The following is a 20,657-nucleotide window of genomic DNA, read 5'->3' on the forward strand; positions in this document are numbered from 1 at the left end:
GCATACCTTTAGGCAAATGAGCTTGTGTCGTTAGTACAGTTTGATGAAAGTTGTTTTCAACACACACACACACGTTTACAACTCATCTCAACACAACCAAACCCGTAGCTGTAACTGGACCCGGCAGAACCCCAGAAAGGTCGTGCGCCCTATAATCTTATTAATACTATATATTCATTTTCAATCAACATCAAGAGCTATTCCCACGCTTTCTCTCTCACACACTCTTCCCTCTCTCTTTGGTTTGTTGTTTCCGAGAATTGTTTCCTGCTTGATTATTCCAAACTTCTGCCAGTGACATAGGCAGACAAATCCAATCGCTGTCCATTTTCGAAGATTTCAATAACACAGCCCCGCTCACACTCACTCAAGCTCGAGCTGTGATGTATGGACAGTAAGGTAAGGTAAGAAAACTTTCAAACGAGGTGTCGAGTTGCGGTGGATTAACATTTCCATGCTAAGCATGTTTGACAACCTGTGCATATCTCGGGGGAGGGAGCGGGGGGGGGAGGAAACCCAGGCCATCCTCGGAAACGAACCCCGGCTATGGTACATCCGGTCGGATCTATTAGGTCCGGCCGGCGGTCACCTTTCTGTCGTCAGATTGGCAAACCGATCCACATTCCACCACCGTGGGGACAGGGAGATGAAGCATAAAATTCAATTTCGAAACTTTCCAACCAACCATATTTTAGTGTATGTGTGTGTGTGTGTATGTGTCTGTTTGTACCTGCACACTCTCCCGTACACAACAATTCACATGGTGGGCAGGGTGTCGACCATCAACCCACCCAGCCATCACACCGATGTTGGCAGTGAAGAGCAGATCCTTTTTTCCGGTCGCTTGCATACCGTGTGTGTGTGCCGCTCTATCTTCCATCTCTTTGTAAAAGCACTCTCTTTCTCTCTCTCTCTCTCTCTTTTTCGCAAATCCACCGGATATTGGGGGAGACGACTACGACGACGACGACGACGACGACATAAGACCGTACATTCGGAGGCTATCATCAACGTTGTTAATAATTCCATTATGCAAAGTAAGATCCTCTTCCCTCCTCTTGTAACACCACCTCCAACCCCAAAACCCCCCGAATTTGTAAGTCAGTGTGTGTGTGTGTGTGTGTGTGTTCATCGCGTGTCAGTGCGTTCGCAAGTGCGTTATAATTTTGTGTCGAAAAGCTTGTGCTTGTGCTCTCATTTCCGATCCTGCGTGAGCTTTCTGCCGTGCGGATAAGAGGGCGGCTTTTTAAAGCGAAGTGTAGTGATAAAGACAAAAACACACACACACATGCACACTCCTTTCTACCGTAAGTCCTGGGGAACCCTCTTCACTTCATCCCCCCACTTACCCGCATCTACTGCTCACACTGCCTTTGCTAAATGGATTCTCGTCAATCAAGTCACTTTCGGTGCCGTAAACGAGCCGCATCTCCAAACACGACCGACAGGACATTTCGGGTTTTTGGAAATTTGATTTGTTCGCATAGCGGTGCAAACACGCGATGGATGGGGACGTACCTGTCCGTGTTGCGCGTGTGTGTGTGCTATGTTTGTTTTTTGGCACGTGGTGTTGTTTGCCAAGGTGCGGATAATTAATTGGACGGCTTGATCGGTTGTGCTCGGCCCGACGGGAAGCTCGTCTGGGCTTTGGTTCCGAGCGATCGAACGGAGTTCGACCCAAGGGGCTGTGTTTTGTCATTAGAAAAATTGGATTATTGCAAGAACAATTTAAATGCGAAAAATGGCTTGGTTTTATTTAATAAGAAGTAAAAACAAACGAACGGCTTAAAACTGCTCATGAATTAGGGCTCAGCGCTCAAGGCTTTTGCTACCAATGCCCATGACTAATTATTTTTGTATTGTTCTGGGTTTTTACTAAAAATTGGTTTTTGTACTTGATTCATTACGTATAAAACCCATTTAAAAACTAATTTTCCAGTTCAGTTCCACCTACGGTTGTGTGACCCAAAGCCAATGCAAATTAGACAATGCATTAATGTTCCGCTTCGTATCATTTAGTTTAGCTTCAGTTTTGTCTTCTATTGTTATACTATTGTTATCACTACTCGGCTTAAAATGAAGCAACACACACACACTGCACGCGTTCAATGAGCAGGAAAAGCAGCTTCTATTATTCTTCGGAATGAATAAAATGCCTGCTGCAACGAAACATGTTGCACTGGAGCGCATCACCTTTGTGCTGAGCTTTGCCCCACAGTTGCCAGTTGGTAGAAAACCACCGAAGGACGAAATAATACCTCACAGCCACACAGACAGGAGTGGTACAACAACAAACAAAAAAATCCATACACCTCTGCACCGTGATGCAACGTGGTGCAAAGTGTCACCAAGCGTGGCGTGTTACCTGTCCCCTTCATGAACCCACTAATAGCGAGTAGCGCATGTGTGTATGACGCATCATAAATCATTCTGTTTCATCCATGTTGAACATTGCATCGCGCTTAAAGCAGCGTTGCGCACCGTTGTAGGCGCTAGGCTTTCGGTACGGGGACGGATGGAGGGTTATTCTCTCGCTGGGCCTCTTTCGTAACCATCTCATCGTACCGAAACCAATGGGGAAGGATTGTGTTCAGCGTGTCGTGTCTAATTCAGCTCATCCGGAAGGTACTACTTCACTACTTCACCCTTCCATTCGTGTTTGTGTATATGTTGTATATGATGGTTTTTTCCATTTGTGTCATCACTGTTGTTGTTTTGTCATAGAACTTGCAGAACATTTTCACTCGAGCAGCTTTCGGTTTTGGTCCCCTTGTTTTTAAGCTGTAGACAGAATAGCTAATGGGGGAAGACAAAATGTTGCAAAATAGCATGCCTTTAAAGCAAACATGCTAACATCAACCGGTAACATCTGTTGATGGGCAGCAATGTGGATTGTGTTTGTTGCTTTTGTCTTGTTTTTGCAAGCCCCCTCCAACAAACCAGCAGATCAAGCAATGGAGGAACAATTTGCCATTTGTCGAATCGAATTCAAACTACACATTTCTACATTCTACTGTCCACCGATGTCCGACCGACATCTTGCTCTCTATACTTCTACGAATTTGTCTGCACTAAACGTGTTCTGCTTTGTGTTGTGCGAGCTCGCGCAGAAAAGCACACTTTCCACAATGCCGGACTACCGGTAGAAAGGCGTCACGTTCTCGCTTCTCGTCATTCGAACCTTGCAAATGTGCTGTTAGATGTTTTCGACCAAAATGGTGCGCCTCAAAAAAAGACCTTAAAGCTTGTTGTTTGTAGTGACGCGAATGAAATCTGTCTCGTTTGATGTTGGCAACTTTGTCACCACCGGGAAGGGCAGAGATTCCCGCGTGCGTTGGAATGCTGCCAAAAAAACACGCCATAGCATAGGACATCAATGTCATCACTTCGAATTTCGATCATAAAACGATCTGAAAGCACAAAACGGATGATGTAAGTCATATTCACAGCAGACTGAAAACGTTCGACCCCTCTAGCACGTTGCACCTAAAGACGCGCACACACAGTGCACGTTTGGGGCTGTCATGTGTTTTTGTTGAACGCCAGTAGCCATTTTCATCGCAAGACATGGGAAATCTTGTCAGTTTCCTGTCAAGTTCAACGTATTTGATCCAGCGCTTGATCCAGCGCTGTTGATCGTTAACACTATCCACGAGCACGGCGGCAGTTGGGGTTTGTAGTTCAAGACTTCAAACGAACGCAAAAAGGGAGCACACGTACCTAAATCTACACTGCCGTCAACAGTCATTTTCTAACATGACAGAAACGTCCACTGCCTCTCAATTTTACGCATCGATTTGGAGATGTTTTCCCCCCGAAATATACAAAAAAAAACAAACTTCAAAAATTGGTCTTCCAAAAGCGATGTATCTTCATTTGTCACCCTTACCAGCTGTTTGTATCTGGCGCAGCTCAGCCTGTAAACAACCAAACATCCCTAGTAGGCTAATGTGTGAACGGGAATTACCCCCTAAAAGCGAAAAAAAACAAAAAAAGTTGTACCCAAGACAAAACTTCCCCGGAGCCGATGATAATTTACGATAATTCATGCCGTCAGCCGGAATTTCCAAGGGTGCACTACCGGTTCGTTCCCTCCCTCCCTGCCAGCCAGTCGATTGCTGTGTGCTATTGTGACTTCTCCACTGCTCCTTCACTGTGTCGGTGTGCCTATTTTTGGCTTCCCCGAAGCCTTCCGATACTGAAGGGCGATTGAATTGACGCGCATCCGTGCCATAATCGAAGCATGCGACGAAAACATGCCACCGACTGTGTGTTTGTGTGTGTGTGCGTGTGTGGCAACGGGAAGACGAATTTGGGTCGGCTATTGTTGTTTACGTCGCGAGGCAAATGTTTTCCCCCCCGTTCGAAGGATTAAAGGATGATGAAGCCGACACATCACGTTGACAATCACGCCGACAGTGTTGATGACGATGATGATAATGATAAGAATGGGAGGGACGAGAAGGAAGAGTTTCATTTGCCTCGATTAGGCATTAGGCATTGTTGTTGGGTTTTTTTTCTTTTTTTTTCTCTTCTGTTTGGTGTGTAAATCGGAACCACTTTACACGGGAAGCCATTGAAGATGGTGGTCGCTGATAGGAAGTGCGTGGCATATCATTTAATCGAGTGAATTGACAGAAATGTTTGGCTTTGTTTAAATCTCTTCCAACTTTGAGCGTATTCATAGTCTATTAAGTGGAAAGGGAGCTGTAAAAGGGCTTAAGAATGCACTGTATCATGCTCAAAGGAACAGGAAAATGAGCTCTGTACATCCGGATTTGCGGTAACGACCCGGCAAAAGTAAATCAAAAGTGTAAATCACTCATTGCTACAGCGCGGCAGCATCCAAGTGTGCTTTGCGAAAGTAGGTGTGTGTGTGTATGAACATTGTACGAACAGCCCATTATATTGCAATGTGTGCCGAGCAAGCAAAAGCTCACAAAAAAGCTTCCCCCTTTTTGTTGCTGCACTTCGGATTTCCACTCAACAGAGAACGATAAAGTACTAACAAAGTGGCTGTTATTACGCATTCCGCTCATCATCACCCTTATGCGAGCTGCTGGTTAGTAGTAGTAGCACACACAAGCACACACTCGTACACTTACACCAGCCGTAGCCCGCGTGATCGTAAAAAGCAACATGCTCATCCGCACCGTGACCAAACCCGTGGCAGAAGGTTGTTAAATATGCTCGAGACAGCGGAAACACTGTGCTGCGAACAGTTGCACTTGCAGTTGCGAGTCTAGCAGCTACGTCCTCTTACTCACCAAGCCGAGTAAAGTCCGCCTACCACCTACGACTACGATATGATTGCATTCAAAGGGACCACTACATATAAGGGTAGCTTTCCGAGGAGCAGGAGCAGCCAGTGTGTATGGTGAAAAGCAGAATCCGCCCTGCGTCTGCACTGCGCTACAATACAAACGCTTCCATATTTGAACAGATCTTACAGACAGCAGTTTTGATTAGCTGGTTAGCTACTGTTTGTTCCGTTTGTTTCCGTTCGTTGCTTACATTGGATGAACTTTTCGACCCCGTGCATCCACACACGGTTCGTCGGTTTGAATGATAAACAACTGAAACCATATTCCAAATTCACACTTCCCGCTACCCACCCAACGTATGACCTTCGACACAGACGTGAACGTGAAAAAAAGAAACAAAAAAAAACACGCTCCCACTTCCTCCAAAATTGTGATGAAAAGGTGAAACAGCGTAGCGTAGACCATAGCACGTACGATGTTAATACTGCGCCGCAACGGAACGAACACGCAGCCCGTTTCCGGCAAGCGCCAAGCCGAGCCGATGTTCGTTCATTTGCCAAAAAGCCTCCGGTTCTCTGGTTTCGAAGCGCGGCTCTGAGTGTGAGAGGGTGGCGGTTGAATGTACCATGATTTATTTGGCACGGGGTGGTGGCCATATCGGTTCGGTGCTTACACGTGCATCATGTGAAAACACTTAAGAAAACAAAAATATGCCAAAGTGTTTCCTCGCTGCCGTTGGAATAAAGAGGGAAAGTGATAAGTTTTGCCCACAGAAATAGGGATACAGCTTCATGCGTATTTGATAGTTTTTTGTTAGTGAGTAGAAGGAGAAGTGAACTTTTGTTGATTAATTTATTTTTGAAAGCCGATTTTTGATGCCATTTTTGTGAACCACCATGCGCCTCCATGCACTTTGCGTAAACTACCATGCGTCTCCATTACAGGGAAAGCTTCCTTGCGTTGTGCTGCAATCAATTCACTGGTTGAGAAATACAACCTATAGCACAAATTGAACAATTTTTTAACCCAATACACATTTCGCCACACATTTTTTTTGTTTTGCAATGCATTCCAGTACTCCTCGAGCGTAAACGCGCCAGTGCTCCTCCTCACATCGACACAACTTGAGCGAAAAACGGAAAACGCGAAACCGGACCGGAACACATCTCAAGCAGCACTCCATCATCCATTCAACCATCAGCACGGACTTTTATGTGCTGCCGCTGCAAAGGCCCGGCCTTGTGTCCTTGAGACTCCGACGACAAACCGGGAAGCATTTCAACCGGCTACAAGTGAACAACTGATGTTTGCGCGAAACAATCCTTTCCAGCTGTGTGTGCGTGTGTCTGTGTACAGGTTGAACGAAAAGAGTCGAAAGACATTAGCCTTATATGAAGCGGTGCTAGCGTTAGTTTGCCCAGTTTTTTGTTTGTTTCTGTGTATTGTAGCTAATTTTGCCTGGTGAAAGGATCAAGCGTAATTACAGGAAGGTTGTAATTTTATGTTTCAAGGTCTAGGAAAAGACATTAGCCCAAAACCCATCAACCGTTTTCTCTTCTTTCTCTCACACACGCATAATGATGAAGTACACTCATACTCGATTGTGTGCAGTAAGAAGCCTTTGGAAGGAAGTTTCGATAAGAAAAATACCAAAAATCTCAAATCTTTCCCTTATCGTAGAGAAAATGGCAGAATAGCTCGTCTAAATTATGAACCGAAAAGCTTCCCACAAGGTTACATTTAATTGTGGCCCCTGCGAGTTAGTGCCTCCTTCCAGATGTTAACACAAACGAGGCTAACAATATTCCACTCAATTGTAACTTCATATTTTATCCCTTCACGAATAATCACATCCCGTTATCGTGCACTACTCCCCCCTCCCCTCCCCAAAATCAATAAAAGCACTGCCACTCTTGCTTTTACACCCTTGATTGCGGCGCTCAACAGCACAACAACAGCAAGATGGCATTTAACACTCTTAACGATGGTTGAATCCCCGGTGGAAACGTTCCTTGCGGCTCTTGCGGCCGCCTCACCGTGACTACGCATAATGCCATGGGGCAAACTATTCGAACAAAAAACAACAACAAAACCTGACCTGCTTATCGGTCCTGCCCCGGTGGAGGTCACCTTCACCTGCTCGCTGGCCACCTAAACCTGACTGTGTTCGGACAAAGTGCAAAGGGCGCCCTAAAGGGAAGAACACAGCAACGTGGAAATGGTCGCGTATGGCTTTAATTGCACGCGATTAGCACAATCGGCGGACCCCAAAAACCCTCGAACGCTCGGACTCCCGGCTAATGGGTGTCGGAAATTACTTCCCGGTTTGATAGAAACGGTACGATTGCTTGCGGGGAGGCTTTTTGTGTGTGTTTTGTAATAAAAATGCGTTGACACGGAGTACTGCAATCTTGCCCACGGTTGTCCTGTGCTACCCGATAATTACACCCCATGTATGACAAACAGAAATAAGATGTTTTTTTTTGTAATGCAAAACAAACAAAAGGTGAGGAAGGATAACACTGGGCGCCTCTGTGAAAACGTAGCCTCATTTGCGTGCAGTTATCCTATTAATAACTTGCTTTCTAAACCAATCGGCTGGATTATTTTGGGTCTTTGGGCTATTTATGGGGGTTTTGAAGTGTCTCGTGATGAAAAGCACGGACATCGACCCCGTTTCCTTCTTTCATGGGAGTATGCTGAAGTGGAGATCCCTTGCGTTCTTTTCCTGCGTCAATGCAAAAGCTGACGACAGCACCCGGGGTTGTTTAAGACCCCAAAACACCCCCACACCCCTTTTTTTCAAGGTCATCGTGGTTGGTGGTTCCGTGCGAACCGAAGCACCTTACACTCATTATCTCTTTTTTATTTATGTCTCTTTCAGTCCTCTCTCTCTCTCTCTCTCTCTCACGTGTGCGCTCTCTCAAACCTTTTCTTTTCACCTCAAAAATTACACGCTACACTGAAATCCCTTTTTGTTAGCCTGGTGTACCGTACCGTCGGATACACCGGATAGAACAGCTGCCACAGTGGCAACAGTGTGAGGCGAACGGAATATGTTATTCAAACCCAAACCGACCACATTTGCACGGCCACTGATTTTGAGACCGAAATTACGCGTCGATGATGATGATGATGATGAGTTTATCATCCTTCCTAGTAACAACCCCCGGGCCGGTACGACGATGAGCACTTTCCCTTTCTCTCTCTCTCTCTCTCTCTCTCTCTCTCTTTACTGGTTTTGTGCAATGTAAAATTAAATTATAACCCACATAATTCCAGGCACCCCATGCACCGTGCCGTACCGTGCCGTTTGGTGCGCTAACGAACCCGTGATTGTGACAGCGGTGTACTAGCAGCGTAATTACTATGAAAGTATTTTACATTCGCTTTCTTTTTTGTCTTTTTTCTCTTCGGTCCTTTCAATCCACATTTATTGTGAACCACAGACCGATTCGATTCGGTGCTGTGCGTTGGCGGGTTGGACGTTTCTGGATAGAAAATTCTATTCATCACAGGCTGGATCCAGACACAGATGGGTGTAATTATGTTTATCTCCTTTTTGCGGGGGGGGGGGCTTGTTTTTTTTTTGCTGGAAAGGTACACTGTGTTGCTACATGATTAGAGCAATGGTTGCAGATTTTGAGGTCTTTTTTTGTTTTGCTTGTGCTGATGGTGATGGGTTTTTGCTTGCTTTTACATGGTTGAAATGGCCAATTAGAAAAGATCGAGCTTTTTGGAAGGTTAAAATAAATTGATACAAAGAAATAGAGACTCTCTCTATCGGCAGAGAGAGAGAGAGAGAGAGAGAGAGAGAGAGAGAGAGAGAGATAGCATTCGGTTCTAACGGATACTAATTCTATGAAAATTATTCATTTTTCCACCAAGTTGGTCCAAAATAATTCTTTCTATTTTCATCAACAAAATTTGTCATTAATAGAGGTGCATCAAGATGATAAGATGGTGGGGAACTCATTGTATTTTTATACAGTTTTTGGTGTTTTATTGTTAAACAAATTTATAACTGTACGATTCAACTAGTGTTTGTTCGTTTTTCGTTATAAATAAAACGCCTAAATCACCGGAATCTGCATCACAAAAGTACTCAAATAAAAGTTTACAATCCCTCTTTTCATTCTAATTGTTAAATCAATCCATCCTGTAACAATTCTATTAAAAATAAATACAAAAAAAAATCTCATTTTCAATCGTCTCACAACAGAGAGCTACTTATCAGTGTTACTCTATAGTGAGAGGATGTTGGTTAGTGTGTTGTTGCCAGATACGGCTTACTTGGATAATTTTTGTAGCCTTGACCCTGTAGGTGTTTATGCACTCTCGCTGGTTTGTGAATTTTTCACAGAAAGACAATGCTCGCGTTTCGCGACATTACGATCGAAGTAAGCAATACATTCGTGCTAAAACAAGGACGGTTTGACAGCTAGAAAGTGTCGCCAGAAATTGTCGCGGAAGATGTTTTGGGTCGTCTAGAAGCAGTGTTGCAGGCTTTCGTGACTAAATTCATTACCACGCAGCTAGATAGATAGTTAATTCTTGCTACGGAGAGACGATCAATTCTAGGTTTGAACCCATGACGAGCAGGTTATTGGAGTCGTACGAGTTGAGAACTGTACCATGGGACTGTCCCATAGATAAAGAAATTATGAATTAGAGCATTAGTGACTTAATGTGGCCGTAGCAAAGATAGACTATCCGGTTAACTACTAAGCAAGTCTCGGAAGCCTATATAGGCTAGCATATGCACAATTGTCGTCATATCCACATTTACAGTCACATAGGCATATTCACGCCAAATAGAAGGAGAAGAATGACGATTGACGCGATATTGTGAATATTGTGCGTTGAGATTGAAGGAAGTTTCAATCTAGGAATGGAAAGAGGAAGCAGAGCTTTTCAAATTGTTAGGAAAAGAAATAGGATAAAGCAAACTAAATCAGGATCAGCAAACGAACCGGGTTGTATCTTTGTCCGTTTCTGGGTTCTTGCCAGTTAATCATACTGAATCATACAATATGGCATCATGGCAATATAGACACTTTTGATTGCAATTTTGAGTAAGTATGTTTGGAACAGTTTCCAAATACTTGCAATTACAATTTCTCGCATGCATTTCAAGCGATTGATTAGTGAAACAATTGCATCTGAAGAGAAGCTTCCAAAGTGGTACCGTTTTTTGTTATGTTTATTAGTACATTCCTTCCACACAATCGTTCTCACTGCAACAACGAGCTCGATCTCCGCCAACGTGCGTCAATAATGTATTCCCCATGCGCGTTCGCTCATTGTAAGCCACTCTATAAACACTCCTCAATTTAAAACGTCATCAAAACAAACACATCTGACGGCCAACACATCCCACACGCACCGTTTGTCTAGATCAAACAATAAATTCATTTGCCTGCTGCCGTGTGTGCTGGTGGTGTAAAATCCTTCCCCGAAACGCGAACTCCTTCCAGCGCTTCCAGCGGCGCGTGAATTCTTGACAGGCATACTAATGCGCGATGGTTTCGTAAGCTTCACACCGACCAACCACCGAATACTCGAAAGTTCCCACCAGGTTGCGTACGTGAAGCCAAACATACATCTCCTACATATTTGAAATCGGACGCCGGAAAATGTGTACGGAAAATCAGTTAGAGAAATACTTTTTTTACTACAGTTTCCTTTGCTAACCCACTCCGAGCGACGGCTAAGCACGTACGCAACACACACGGGCGCGGGCGCGCGCGCTTACGCAAGTGTTGTCGCTTTCAATTGAAAATACAAATGCCTGTGTGAGTATGTGTGAGTGTGTGTGTGTCTAAGCTTGTTTGATTTGAAGGGTTGTGAGTTGATTTTTGAATTTATTACCATTTTCAAACCACCGCTCGTGCCCTCGTAGCAACTGGTAGGCGCACCCAACAAATGCGAACAAATTGATACGAAACATACACACACACTTCCCGGTGCCGACACGTGCTGCTCACATTTTGCCCCTTCTTCTTCTTCAATGCTTTGCGTGCTTTTCCCGCCGTTTCCCTCTTTCCATCCAGCAGTAAAAGATAAAACTTTAACAGACCCGTCCAAAATCGAACTGGGAAAACTTCCATTTTTCCACCACATTGGTTGGCACATTTTCTTTTTCCTTTTTTTTTTTTTGTTGTGGTTGAGCTTTGGCCATAGTTCGGCTCCTGGTCAAACACGGCCAGTTCATTAGCCGGTTTGCCGTGGTTTTTTTTTATGTTTGTTTGCGAAGAAAGTGCGTCGAAATCATCTCAACTGGAAGCTTTGCTAAAACTTTGTGCGCGATACGCTTCGTTGATTCTTTTGCTTGCGCGCGCTTTTCGTGCGTCTGCGGTCAAGTTATTTGATCTTGCGGAAGACTGTACAGTGCGCACCTTTGGGGAATGGGATACGGAAAAGGCACGATGGAATCTCCATCAATCATTGCGCACGAGTGCGTCGTGGAATTTTGGGGGGAAAAGAAAAAAAAACACACACAAAACTGTGTGTGTGTGTGTTTGTGTGGAATCTGCATTCTTCGGAACCCGCCAAGTTGTGTTTTGTTAACGATTTTGTTCATCCACCCCTCCCGGGGGAACCGGGAGCTCCTGGTCTTGAAGGGAAATTAAACCCTCCTGCAAAGCGTAAAGCGCCCCGTGGGTGCAATACAATTTAAAGCATTTTAATCTTCATTTCGGCACCAGACTTCTACTACTACTACTGTCACTATTGTCATGCTAAACGGCTTATATTTATTGTAAGGCAAATTGCATACCACCCATCTGTCCCATCTGTCACACAGAACATTGTTTCCTCTGCTGGAGCTTTAGCTACGACCAACGGCGATAGAATATCTTCCCGGGGAAAATCTTCCCCGAATCTTGCTCGGTACTTCACCCGGTACGGAACGGCAAAAAACGGCGAATGTGTGCAAATTTGTTGGGCTGGAATTCAATTAAAGCAACAAATGCCATGGCACTATGTGAGAGGGGGGATTAAAATGAACTTCTGCACACGCGAATTAACGAGTTGAAGGTTCCGCGCACCATCACTCGGTTACGGTCTTATCAATTACAGCCGTGCGCAAAAGACCACAAACATCAGTGAGAGGAGACACCGTTTCCCTTGACGATTAGTAGGAATGTTTGTCTATGGGATGGCGAATGGATGGCAAGTACGCCTACTGCGATGTGGTTTTGCAAATGAAAAAGCTTATACCAAGAGCGCGCGCGTTCGCGTTGCGGGCAGCGATTGATCCTTCTGCTTTTGGGGGGATTTCCGTGGGGCTGCCAAACCCGAAACCCAAATCCCAGAAACCGAAAACAAATCGATTATATCACTACTACAAGGAGTCCATGTGGAATGTGTGTGTGCAAGTGTGTGTGCAAGTGTGTGGAAAACACCACAAACAAACGGCTAGTAGTAACGGTGCGTTGGAAAAAAAGCTGGAGCTATGCTTTTGCCATTTTTTTTAAAAACCCCCCGCAAAGGAGAAAAAGTTTTCACCACCCATCCGGAATACTAATCAAAATTGCACCCTACCCCGCATACCGTCACACTTCGCAGCAGGAAGGAAGCCCCCTAGAATGTGTGTGTGTGTGTGAGCGTGTGTGTGTGCCGAGCATTAGGGAGATGGAAACTTTCTCGTCGAAGGGATAGCGAATGGCTAAATAAATATTTCATTACTTACGAGGGGAATCGGGGGGCTTTTTTGGGGGGTTTTGCGCGACCGTATGCGAATGGGAAGGAGTGTGTTTTTGTTGTACGTTAAATTAAAATTAAAAGAACGGAGTTTTTTTGTCGTTGTGCTGGTTCGGGTTTTGTAGTTTGCGATAAAAGTTTCGTATGAAGCTTTTGTTTTATGTGCTTTACAAAACAAAGCAAACTCTGCCCTCCAAAGGTCTGGTTAAAAGAGGATTTATCCTTTTTTTAGAGAAAGTTTAGCAGCATACAAACACGCTTGGGTCGGTTACCTTAGCGACGGAAGCTTATACGCGTATACGCAAAGTGTTTGTCATTAACATGTGAACGCACCGAACGATAGCAGTTGGAGCACGTTGGACGCGAATAAATTGTTCGAAAGCATTGTCCTGCAACATATCTCTGCGATATGTGTTTTATGTTGAAAAAAAAAATCTATTTTTAATACCTGTAGCGCTGCAACAGCAAAAGGTCAGGTTCGTGGACCTGAACCAAGCGAAACCAGGTAAATGTTTGATTTATCCAGAACTGTCACTAGCAGATGCCGTCGTTTCACTTCACTCGGATCGCTCGGTACACTCATCGCTATCAAACACAACCTACTGCTCGCAGGCCGCTTGGGTCAGTAGCACAATCACACACCGTAACTGGATACCGCGTGAAGCCAAATACACCCTACCAAGCTTCCTGTGCCTTCCCCTACCCGTACCGTTTCGTATTCACCCAAGTTGCACTTCAGGGCAGGCATCTTTAACGAACAAAACAGCACACAAACACACACGCCTACACACTCCACATATGATTGAGCTTTCGGTTTATATTGCACACACACACACGCACACACACACTTTTTAATTAATCACTTCCCTGATCAGGGGGGGAGGTTATCACATGGCGTACCATTGCACTTTCCAATTAAATGCGTCTCCGGGGTCGTCGTCCGTGAACATGAGACGTTGTGTAGTGGAGATTCAACCACTCGTTCCAGCCTTCAATCGGAGAAAGGGGGATCCTATAAAGCGATGGAACAGGAAGGGAGGGGGGGGATTAGGATGGCTAATTGATTCCGTACGCACTTGTACGCAAAGAAGGGAAGAAGAAAATCATTTCCAGCTTGAAATACGAGCAATAGAATGTGCCCGATTGGGTTGAGGATTTTAATTCATACGAAGCAGTAGATTTCCTCGTAGATTTCCATAACAAAAAAAAAATGCGAAGGAGTGTTAGGAAATAGGAAAAACGAGCACAAAACGTATTCCTCTCAATCCGGAATGTTGAGGGAATTCTTCGTTTCCCTACGGAAGACGACACCACAGAAGGAATGGATGGATGGATGAAAGGCTAAAGAAGAAATAGGACTTCCCTCCCCTCTTCCCCCGTTTGTGCACTCAAAACGATTCCGATCGGTCTCACAATTAAACCCGCTAATGGTTTGGTTTTGTGGCGTTGGCTGCTTTGTACCTCACTCCAACCTTTATATTCGCGGTTTCCTTTGCCTTTGCGAGCAAGACGGTGACCCCCACTACGGGGTGACGTACCCACTGGACTGGATGTGAAGCGCGGTCCTGTCCCCGTTGGCTGAAACACGCCGGATTCGGTCCGGTCGTACGAAAAGAAGGCTCACGCCGGTTCAGAATCCACGACGATACTGACGCGAAGGATGCGAACGCACCCTTCTGCTCGGTGATAGGGACCGGTGGCCCACCCGATGCATTTCACGGTCGTGCTAGCCCGAATGCTCCGAAATGTTCCGAATGAATTTTATTCTTTACACAGTTTTTTTTTTTCGATGGAAAATAAGTGCCCGATCCAGTGGGAAAATGAGTGCCACGAGTTCATGCACAACAGCAGTTAACGGTTTGTAGTGAACTTTGGGAGAAAGATTTCGAAATCGGTTGAAAGCTTTCACTTTCGACGGTTGCAAACCGTTACAACGGCAAGTCACTGACGCTTTTAACGATTCAAACTAGGAAAAGGTTTTCAAAATTTAAAATTTCCATTCTCCACAAAGATGCAAAAACGTATCTTACTTTTTCAAAACAGTCAAATACCACAGCCAGTTCGCATCAATTTCCGCTGAAATTCAAATTCACCACCCGCTTCAACCTGCTACCCTAAACGCACCGATTTGAAATCATTTCCGTACAAAATTTTATTTACCCCAAACATCGTAGGAAAATCGTGGAAAATTTCCACTTTACAATTAAGAGGAATATAATTAACTTAGGATGAAGCCTTTTTCTGCGTGTGCGTTGGCCCAAACCAAAATCCCTTCAGTAACGGTGGAGCGATGCACACATTCCGGGAGGGGAGGGTGGGCGGAGTTTGCTTATGCTTTTGGCCACCAACACACACACACACCAGGGGAGCTTTTTCCGTCGCAAAACCGTCGCAAGTACTTAAAAACGACGTCGCCGGCGATGCAAATTCGCACCGATTTGGAGGCGCTGGCGACGGTCATGAAACGTCAAACGCGACGCCAGCAGCTGTCAGAAAGTGACAGTCAGAAAAAGTTGGACTGTTTTTGTTTTTATTCACCAACACCACCAAACGCGAGGGGAAGTAGAAAAAAAACACGACGAAATTGTACCGCAAGCTGTTTTGGCCCCGTTTTAGGTTCCGCGAAAAGTTAGTCACTATCAGCTAACTACTAACGCGCAGCACGTGCCGGCATCCGACAACACGAGCACGAGGACGGTGAGATCCCCCGAAGGGAGAACAAAAGCGACATGGAATCGAACGAGAGGCCCCGCACGCTGTCGCAGTACAAACGCTTTCAAACGAACGACGAGGGCCGGAAAACGTTCTCCTCCATTGATCAGGTGCGTGCTTCGCAGCGGGGTTTTTCGGTGCCGTTGCGAGTGCGTGATACGCGCGTGTGTGTGATTATAAATAGAAAACCCTCTTTTTCTTCACGCGCTCGTCCGCCTTTCCTTGTAGATAAAAACCGAAGCATCGATCGAGCGGATCTACGACCGGTACGAGCAGCTGGCGGCCCTTGACGCGACCCTGCCGAAGCTGCTCCGGGGGGACCATGCCCGCTACCTGCAGCTGTCACTCGAGCGCCTCTCGACCGCGTACGAAAGCCTGGACAGTAGCCGGCCCTGGATGGTGTACTGGATACTGAACGCGGCCAGCATCCTGAACCTGCGCTTTCCGCACGAGCTGCTCGACCGGGTGGTGGACTTTCTGGTCAAGTGCCGCGGCAAGGACGGCGGCTTCGGGGGCGGACCGGGCCAGGATCCGCACCTGGCCACGACGTACGCGGCCGTCAACTCGCTGTGCATCATCGGCACCGACCGGGCACTGAGCGCGATCGATCGGCCCTCGCTGAAGCGGTTCATGTGGTCGGTGCGGGAGAGCAACGGCGCCTTCCGGATGCACGTCGGCGGGGAGGTGGATGTGCGCGGCGCCTACTGTGCCATCTCGGCCGCCAAGCTGTGCTCCTTCACGCCGGAGGACGAGCAGCGGCTGTTCGAGGGCACGTCCGGCTGGATCGCGGAATGCCAAACGTACGAGGGTGGGTTTGGCGGCGCGCCCGACCTGGAAGCGCACGGCGGGTACTCGTTCTGTGCTGCGGCCGCCCTCATGCTGCTCGGGGGCGAGAACCGCTGCGACCTGAAGGCGCTGCTCCGGTGGACGGTGAACCGGCAGATGGCGTACGAGGGCGGGTTCCAGGGCCGCACGAACAAGCTGGTCGACGGGTGCTACTCGTTCTGGCAGGGCGCGCTCGTACCGATCGTGCAGGGGCTTATCGCACGGGCGGAGGGCAACCAGAGCATCATGAACGTGAGCCTGTTCAATCGCTACGCGCTGCAGGAGTACGTGCTGATATGCTGCCAAAGACCCAACGGCGGGTTGATCGATAAGCCGGGCAAGTAAGTGTTTAATTTAAACCACAATCCGTTCCACAACCGTTTCTGAAATGTGTCTTTATTTTTGCAGACCAGCCGATCTGTACCACACCTGCTACACGCTCAGCGGACTGGCCGTCGCCCAGCACTGCGAAACACACAGCCCACCGCTCGTGCTGGGCGACGAGCGGAACGAGGTGCTGCCGACGCACCCGGTCCACAATATTCCACCCAAGGCAGCGCTGGACGCTTACCGGTACTTTCTCGAGCTCGATCAACCCGGATCGGCCAGCGAGGAGAACCACTGCAATGGCAAATCGGCCGACCCGATGGACGCTTGTTCGGAGAACGAGTCCGACCGGCAAACGTCCTCGTCGCACATGTCGTCCGAGGACAGCAGCAGCAACTACACGAGCAGCCGAGCGTCGGAATATTGAGCAATGCATGCATGCGGCCCTCGGCTGTTTGCTGATTGAGATACTTGAAAGACATTTTAGGGGACACCTCCTCTTCGGTAGGTTCGGTTTTGTGATTGCTCTTTTCTTTTCTTTTCTTTTTTAATAAACTGCAAAATGTACCAATCGTGCTTTACTCCACCACACCCGCCCGTGAGTGCAAATAGACGGCAATAACTTACAGCAAATCCAATGAATCCACAAGCAATCAATCTCGAAAAAGCGTTGTTATAGAGATGAGCCACTAACTCGGCGCGGCCTACTGCTGGAGGTGTATCGCCCCCTTGCTCTTCCAGTAGTTGTGCCCTCTGGCAAGACCAAATAATAGTGGGGCAAGAAAGCAAACAAATCTGGCCACCACTTTTCTTTCTCAATTTGCTCAATATAGGGGCACACAGTTTTCTCTCAACCTCTTTTTTCCTACAGCAACAAAAAATTCTTAATTATGAAAATAAAAATGAAATACACCAAAAGACGTTGTTGTTTTTTTTTATAAATAAATCAATGATTTTATTTTTTCTTCTTCTTCGCTTCTCGACACTTCCTAAGAATGGCTTTTTTTGTTGTTGTTGTTGATGATTTCACGTATCATTTCTTTTCTTTGTTTCGTGTTTCGTGTTGTCTCATCGTCTCATTTTTTCTCTCTTTTTTCACCTGTGTGTTTTACAGGAAAGAGTAGTAGTAAATTTGCCATATCTTGAGAAATGTTTTGCTCATCATCAATATATATATTATTAATTGCATGTTTTCCTCCCTCCGTACAACTAATAGTACATTTCACAATACAACACACACCACATTTCACATCGCTTTCTCGTTCTCTCTCACACCTTCTTTTCTAAATCCAAACCCCTTCTTTTTTCCATACTTCTTCTTCTTGGCTCTGATCTATCTCCGTTTTCTTTTATCTTTTCCTCTACACCACTCATGCCACCTCGCATTTTCTCTTGCCTTCTTGCTCTCTTTCTCTATTGTTACCACTCGCTCTATTGCATCATATATTAACACCTCGGTTTTCGCATTTACTTTCTTCCTTTTTTGGTGGCATATTCGCGTGGCGTAGTCGATCTCTTTCGCTTATCCACTGCCTACTACGTCTTAATCCTTTTTCCTCTTTCCTTTTTAGCTACACTTTACACGTTTTTTTTTTTATACTTCTTAATGTTGCACTTCTCTTTTGTGGTTCTAGCTTCCCTTTCTTTTCAGCTTTTCCGTTTTCGTTCTCTCCCTCAAGGGTTGTGTTGGCTTTTTTTAAAAATAGACGTGAAAAGGAGCGAAACTGTGTTCGTGTTGTTTGTTGCGATGATATCGTGTAGAAAGGTGTGTTACAATAAATTACAGAAAAATAGAACAGACAGGACACATAAACAGATTCTTAAAAACGATGGGTTTTTTTGTGTGTTTTTCTTTTAACGATTCACAATCACTATTCCCTTAACGCGCTAAGTGGTTTTAATTCATAAAATGGAAATTGTTAAGGCGTGTGTGTGTTTAATTATGTTTTTTGTTTTGTCTGCACATTTGTAAACTTAGTTTTGTTTTCAAGTTTTTTAGCGCGCTGTTTCTTGCACTTTTTGTTGTTATTGTTGTTGTTGTTTTTCGATTAGAGAGAAAAAGGAGAATTTGATACTGTATAAATGGGGATAATGTATAAAGTTGTGATAACTCGTCCTGTAACTGCTCTTCTTCCTAACACACGCGCTCTCTTGCTCTCTTTCTCTCTCTTTATCTATGCACTTCCTCCAGTGAAGTGGTCATGTACAGCCATACTGACGCATACACACATATAAACACACTCACACACATATGCAAATTTGCATCCACATCATACTAGACTTTCTATACACACACGCATACGCACACAAACGCTCTTCCTGCGTAGTCGTCTTACGAAACTAAACTATGAGAAAAAAAATAGAGGAAAATGTTTGGGGCCCACACACCATCATATCATAGCTTCTTCTACCTAAACCCCCTTCCTCTTGTTGTATCTTGTTCTATGAACTTCCTCCAGGGAAGGAGGGTGGGGGTGACTCCCGCAGAGAGGGATCCAAAGGAGGGAAATGATTGCACACAAGTAGTTTTGCTCTAATTGCATCTCAATTGTGGGGGGGGGGGAGTAAGAAGATGAGGAAATAATAATAATGGGGAAAGCGATGAGGATATAACTTAATTTACTACCATCCTTAGACGTGAAAGATTATAGAGATACTACTATATATTAAGAAGAAACATAAAAAACTATACAAAATTACTATGAAACGAACGAGAATTACGACAGATAGTGCGCGCGCGCACACACACATACACACCCCCAGGATAGCGTGTGTCGTCTTGTGTGTTGTTGTATATGCTTTTCTCCTTTCATGTCTCCCTTTGCACAAGCGTGTTTTCTTCTTCTTCTTGTTCCTCTTCTCTCTTATCTTCTCTTCTTCCTGTTCCTTTTCTCTTGTCTTCTTTTCTTCTTCTTGTTCCTTTTCTCTTATCTTCTCTTATTCTTTCTCTTGTATACTCTAATGCTTCTTTTCTGTTTGAGCTGACTATTATTCACACACACACCTTCAGGCTTTGTTGTTTTGTATTCTTCACTCACTTAAGGCTGCGCATTTCTTGTTCGATTTTTTCATTCATCCACACACGCACATGATGCATGCCAAACACGTCGTTTCGGCACGCACACCACAACATCGGAACCGATGCTATATGAGCTCGCAACTTCCAGGGGAACTTTGGGGATTGTGTACAATAAGGGAATAAGGATACATTTGAAGGAATAACGGGAGCTGGAGTAGGTGGGATATGATGATCATGGGATGTTGGTTTTGTTTTGTTGTAATAAATAATTTAATTCGTTTAAAATCCTCCTCATACGCCGAGAAGATCGCGTAATGAGGGGCGGGTGTATAGAGAAATAATTTACAATAAAAGAGGCTTTGCAGATACAAAAACAGTATCGTGCTAAAAAGCAGGTGGGTTTTATAATATTATTCAACATAATTCATAATAAAGAGTGCATTATCATGCGCTTCTCTCTGTTTAACAATGTCGAAAACAATGAAGCAAAAACTAAACAAGCTGAAGCTGCGCACACAACAGCAAAGGGAATGGTGATGGGGAAGGATGTCCTTCCTTCCTTCCTTCCGCTCCATTTGCGCTGCACGCACTGCGCTGCAGATCCTGCTCTCATTCAGGATGGTGAGAATGATTACATTACACGATGAGTGTGCGTGGAAACGTGGAACCGAGCATGATTTTCTTCTGCTCGGCAAATCTTCTTTTGTGCCATTTGCATGCGTGCGCGTGGATGACGACTCTCAGAGGCAGGGTGTTTGCTGTCTCTTTCTGTGTGTGTGTGTGTGTTTCTGGCGGGGAGGTGTACA

At 45.4% G+C, this 20,657-nt stretch overlaps 2 protein-coding genes across 5 annotated transcripts in view; one reads left to right on the forward strand and one right to left on the reverse strand.

The window, feature by feature from the left end:
- LOC120898713 overlaps nt 1–14,609 on the reverse strand; it is a 97,197-nt gene extending 82,588 nt beyond the window's left edge. The window contains exon 1 of one of the 4 annotated variants that reach the window (XM_040304921.1): nt 14,507–14,609. The gene's annotated coding sequence lies outside the window, so the exon portion shown is untranslated. Of the gene's footprint in view, nt 1–14,429 lie in introns of all 4 variants that reach the window. The other 3 variants (XM_040304923.1, XM_040304922.1, XM_040304924.1) reach the window with 3 other exon arrangements.
- Nucleotides 14,610–15,478: 869 nt separating this feature from the next.
- LOC120895810 (protein farnesyltransferase subunit beta) lies at nt 15,479–17,423 on the forward strand. Its single transcript, XM_040299467.1, has 3 exons — nt 15,479–15,790; nt 15,909–16,846; nt 16,914–17,423. The coding sequence occupies exons 1-3, from the start codon at nt 15,698–15,700 to the stop codon at nt 17,257–17,259; spliced, it is 1,377 nt and encodes a 458-aa protein (XP_040155401.1). The 5' UTR covers nt 15,479–15,697; the 3' UTR covers nt 17,260–17,423.
- Nucleotides 17,424–20,657: the final 3,234 nt, after the last annotated feature.

The sequence above is a fragment of the Anopheles arabiensis genome, chromosome 2, assembly GCF_016920715.1.
Source record: "Anopheles arabiensis isolate DONGOLA chromosome 2, AaraD3, whole genome shotgun sequence".
Taxonomy (NCBI): Eukaryota; Metazoa; Arthropoda; class Insecta; order Diptera; family Culicidae; genus Anopheles; species Anopheles arabiensis.

Coding starts and splice junctions, on each gene's coding strand:
- LOC120895810 (XM_040299467.1), top strand. CDS start 15,698: ATGGAATCGAACGAGAGGCCCCGCACGCTGTCGCAGTACAAACGCTTT. Junction 15,791..15,908: donor CGTTCTCCTCCATTGATCAG/GTGCGTGCTTCG, acceptor CTTTCCTTGTAG/ATAAAAACCGAAGCATCGAT. Junction 16,847..16,913: donor TTGATCGATAAGCCGGGCAA/GTAAGTGTTTAA, acceptor TTATTTTTGCAG/ACCAGCCGATCTGTACCACA.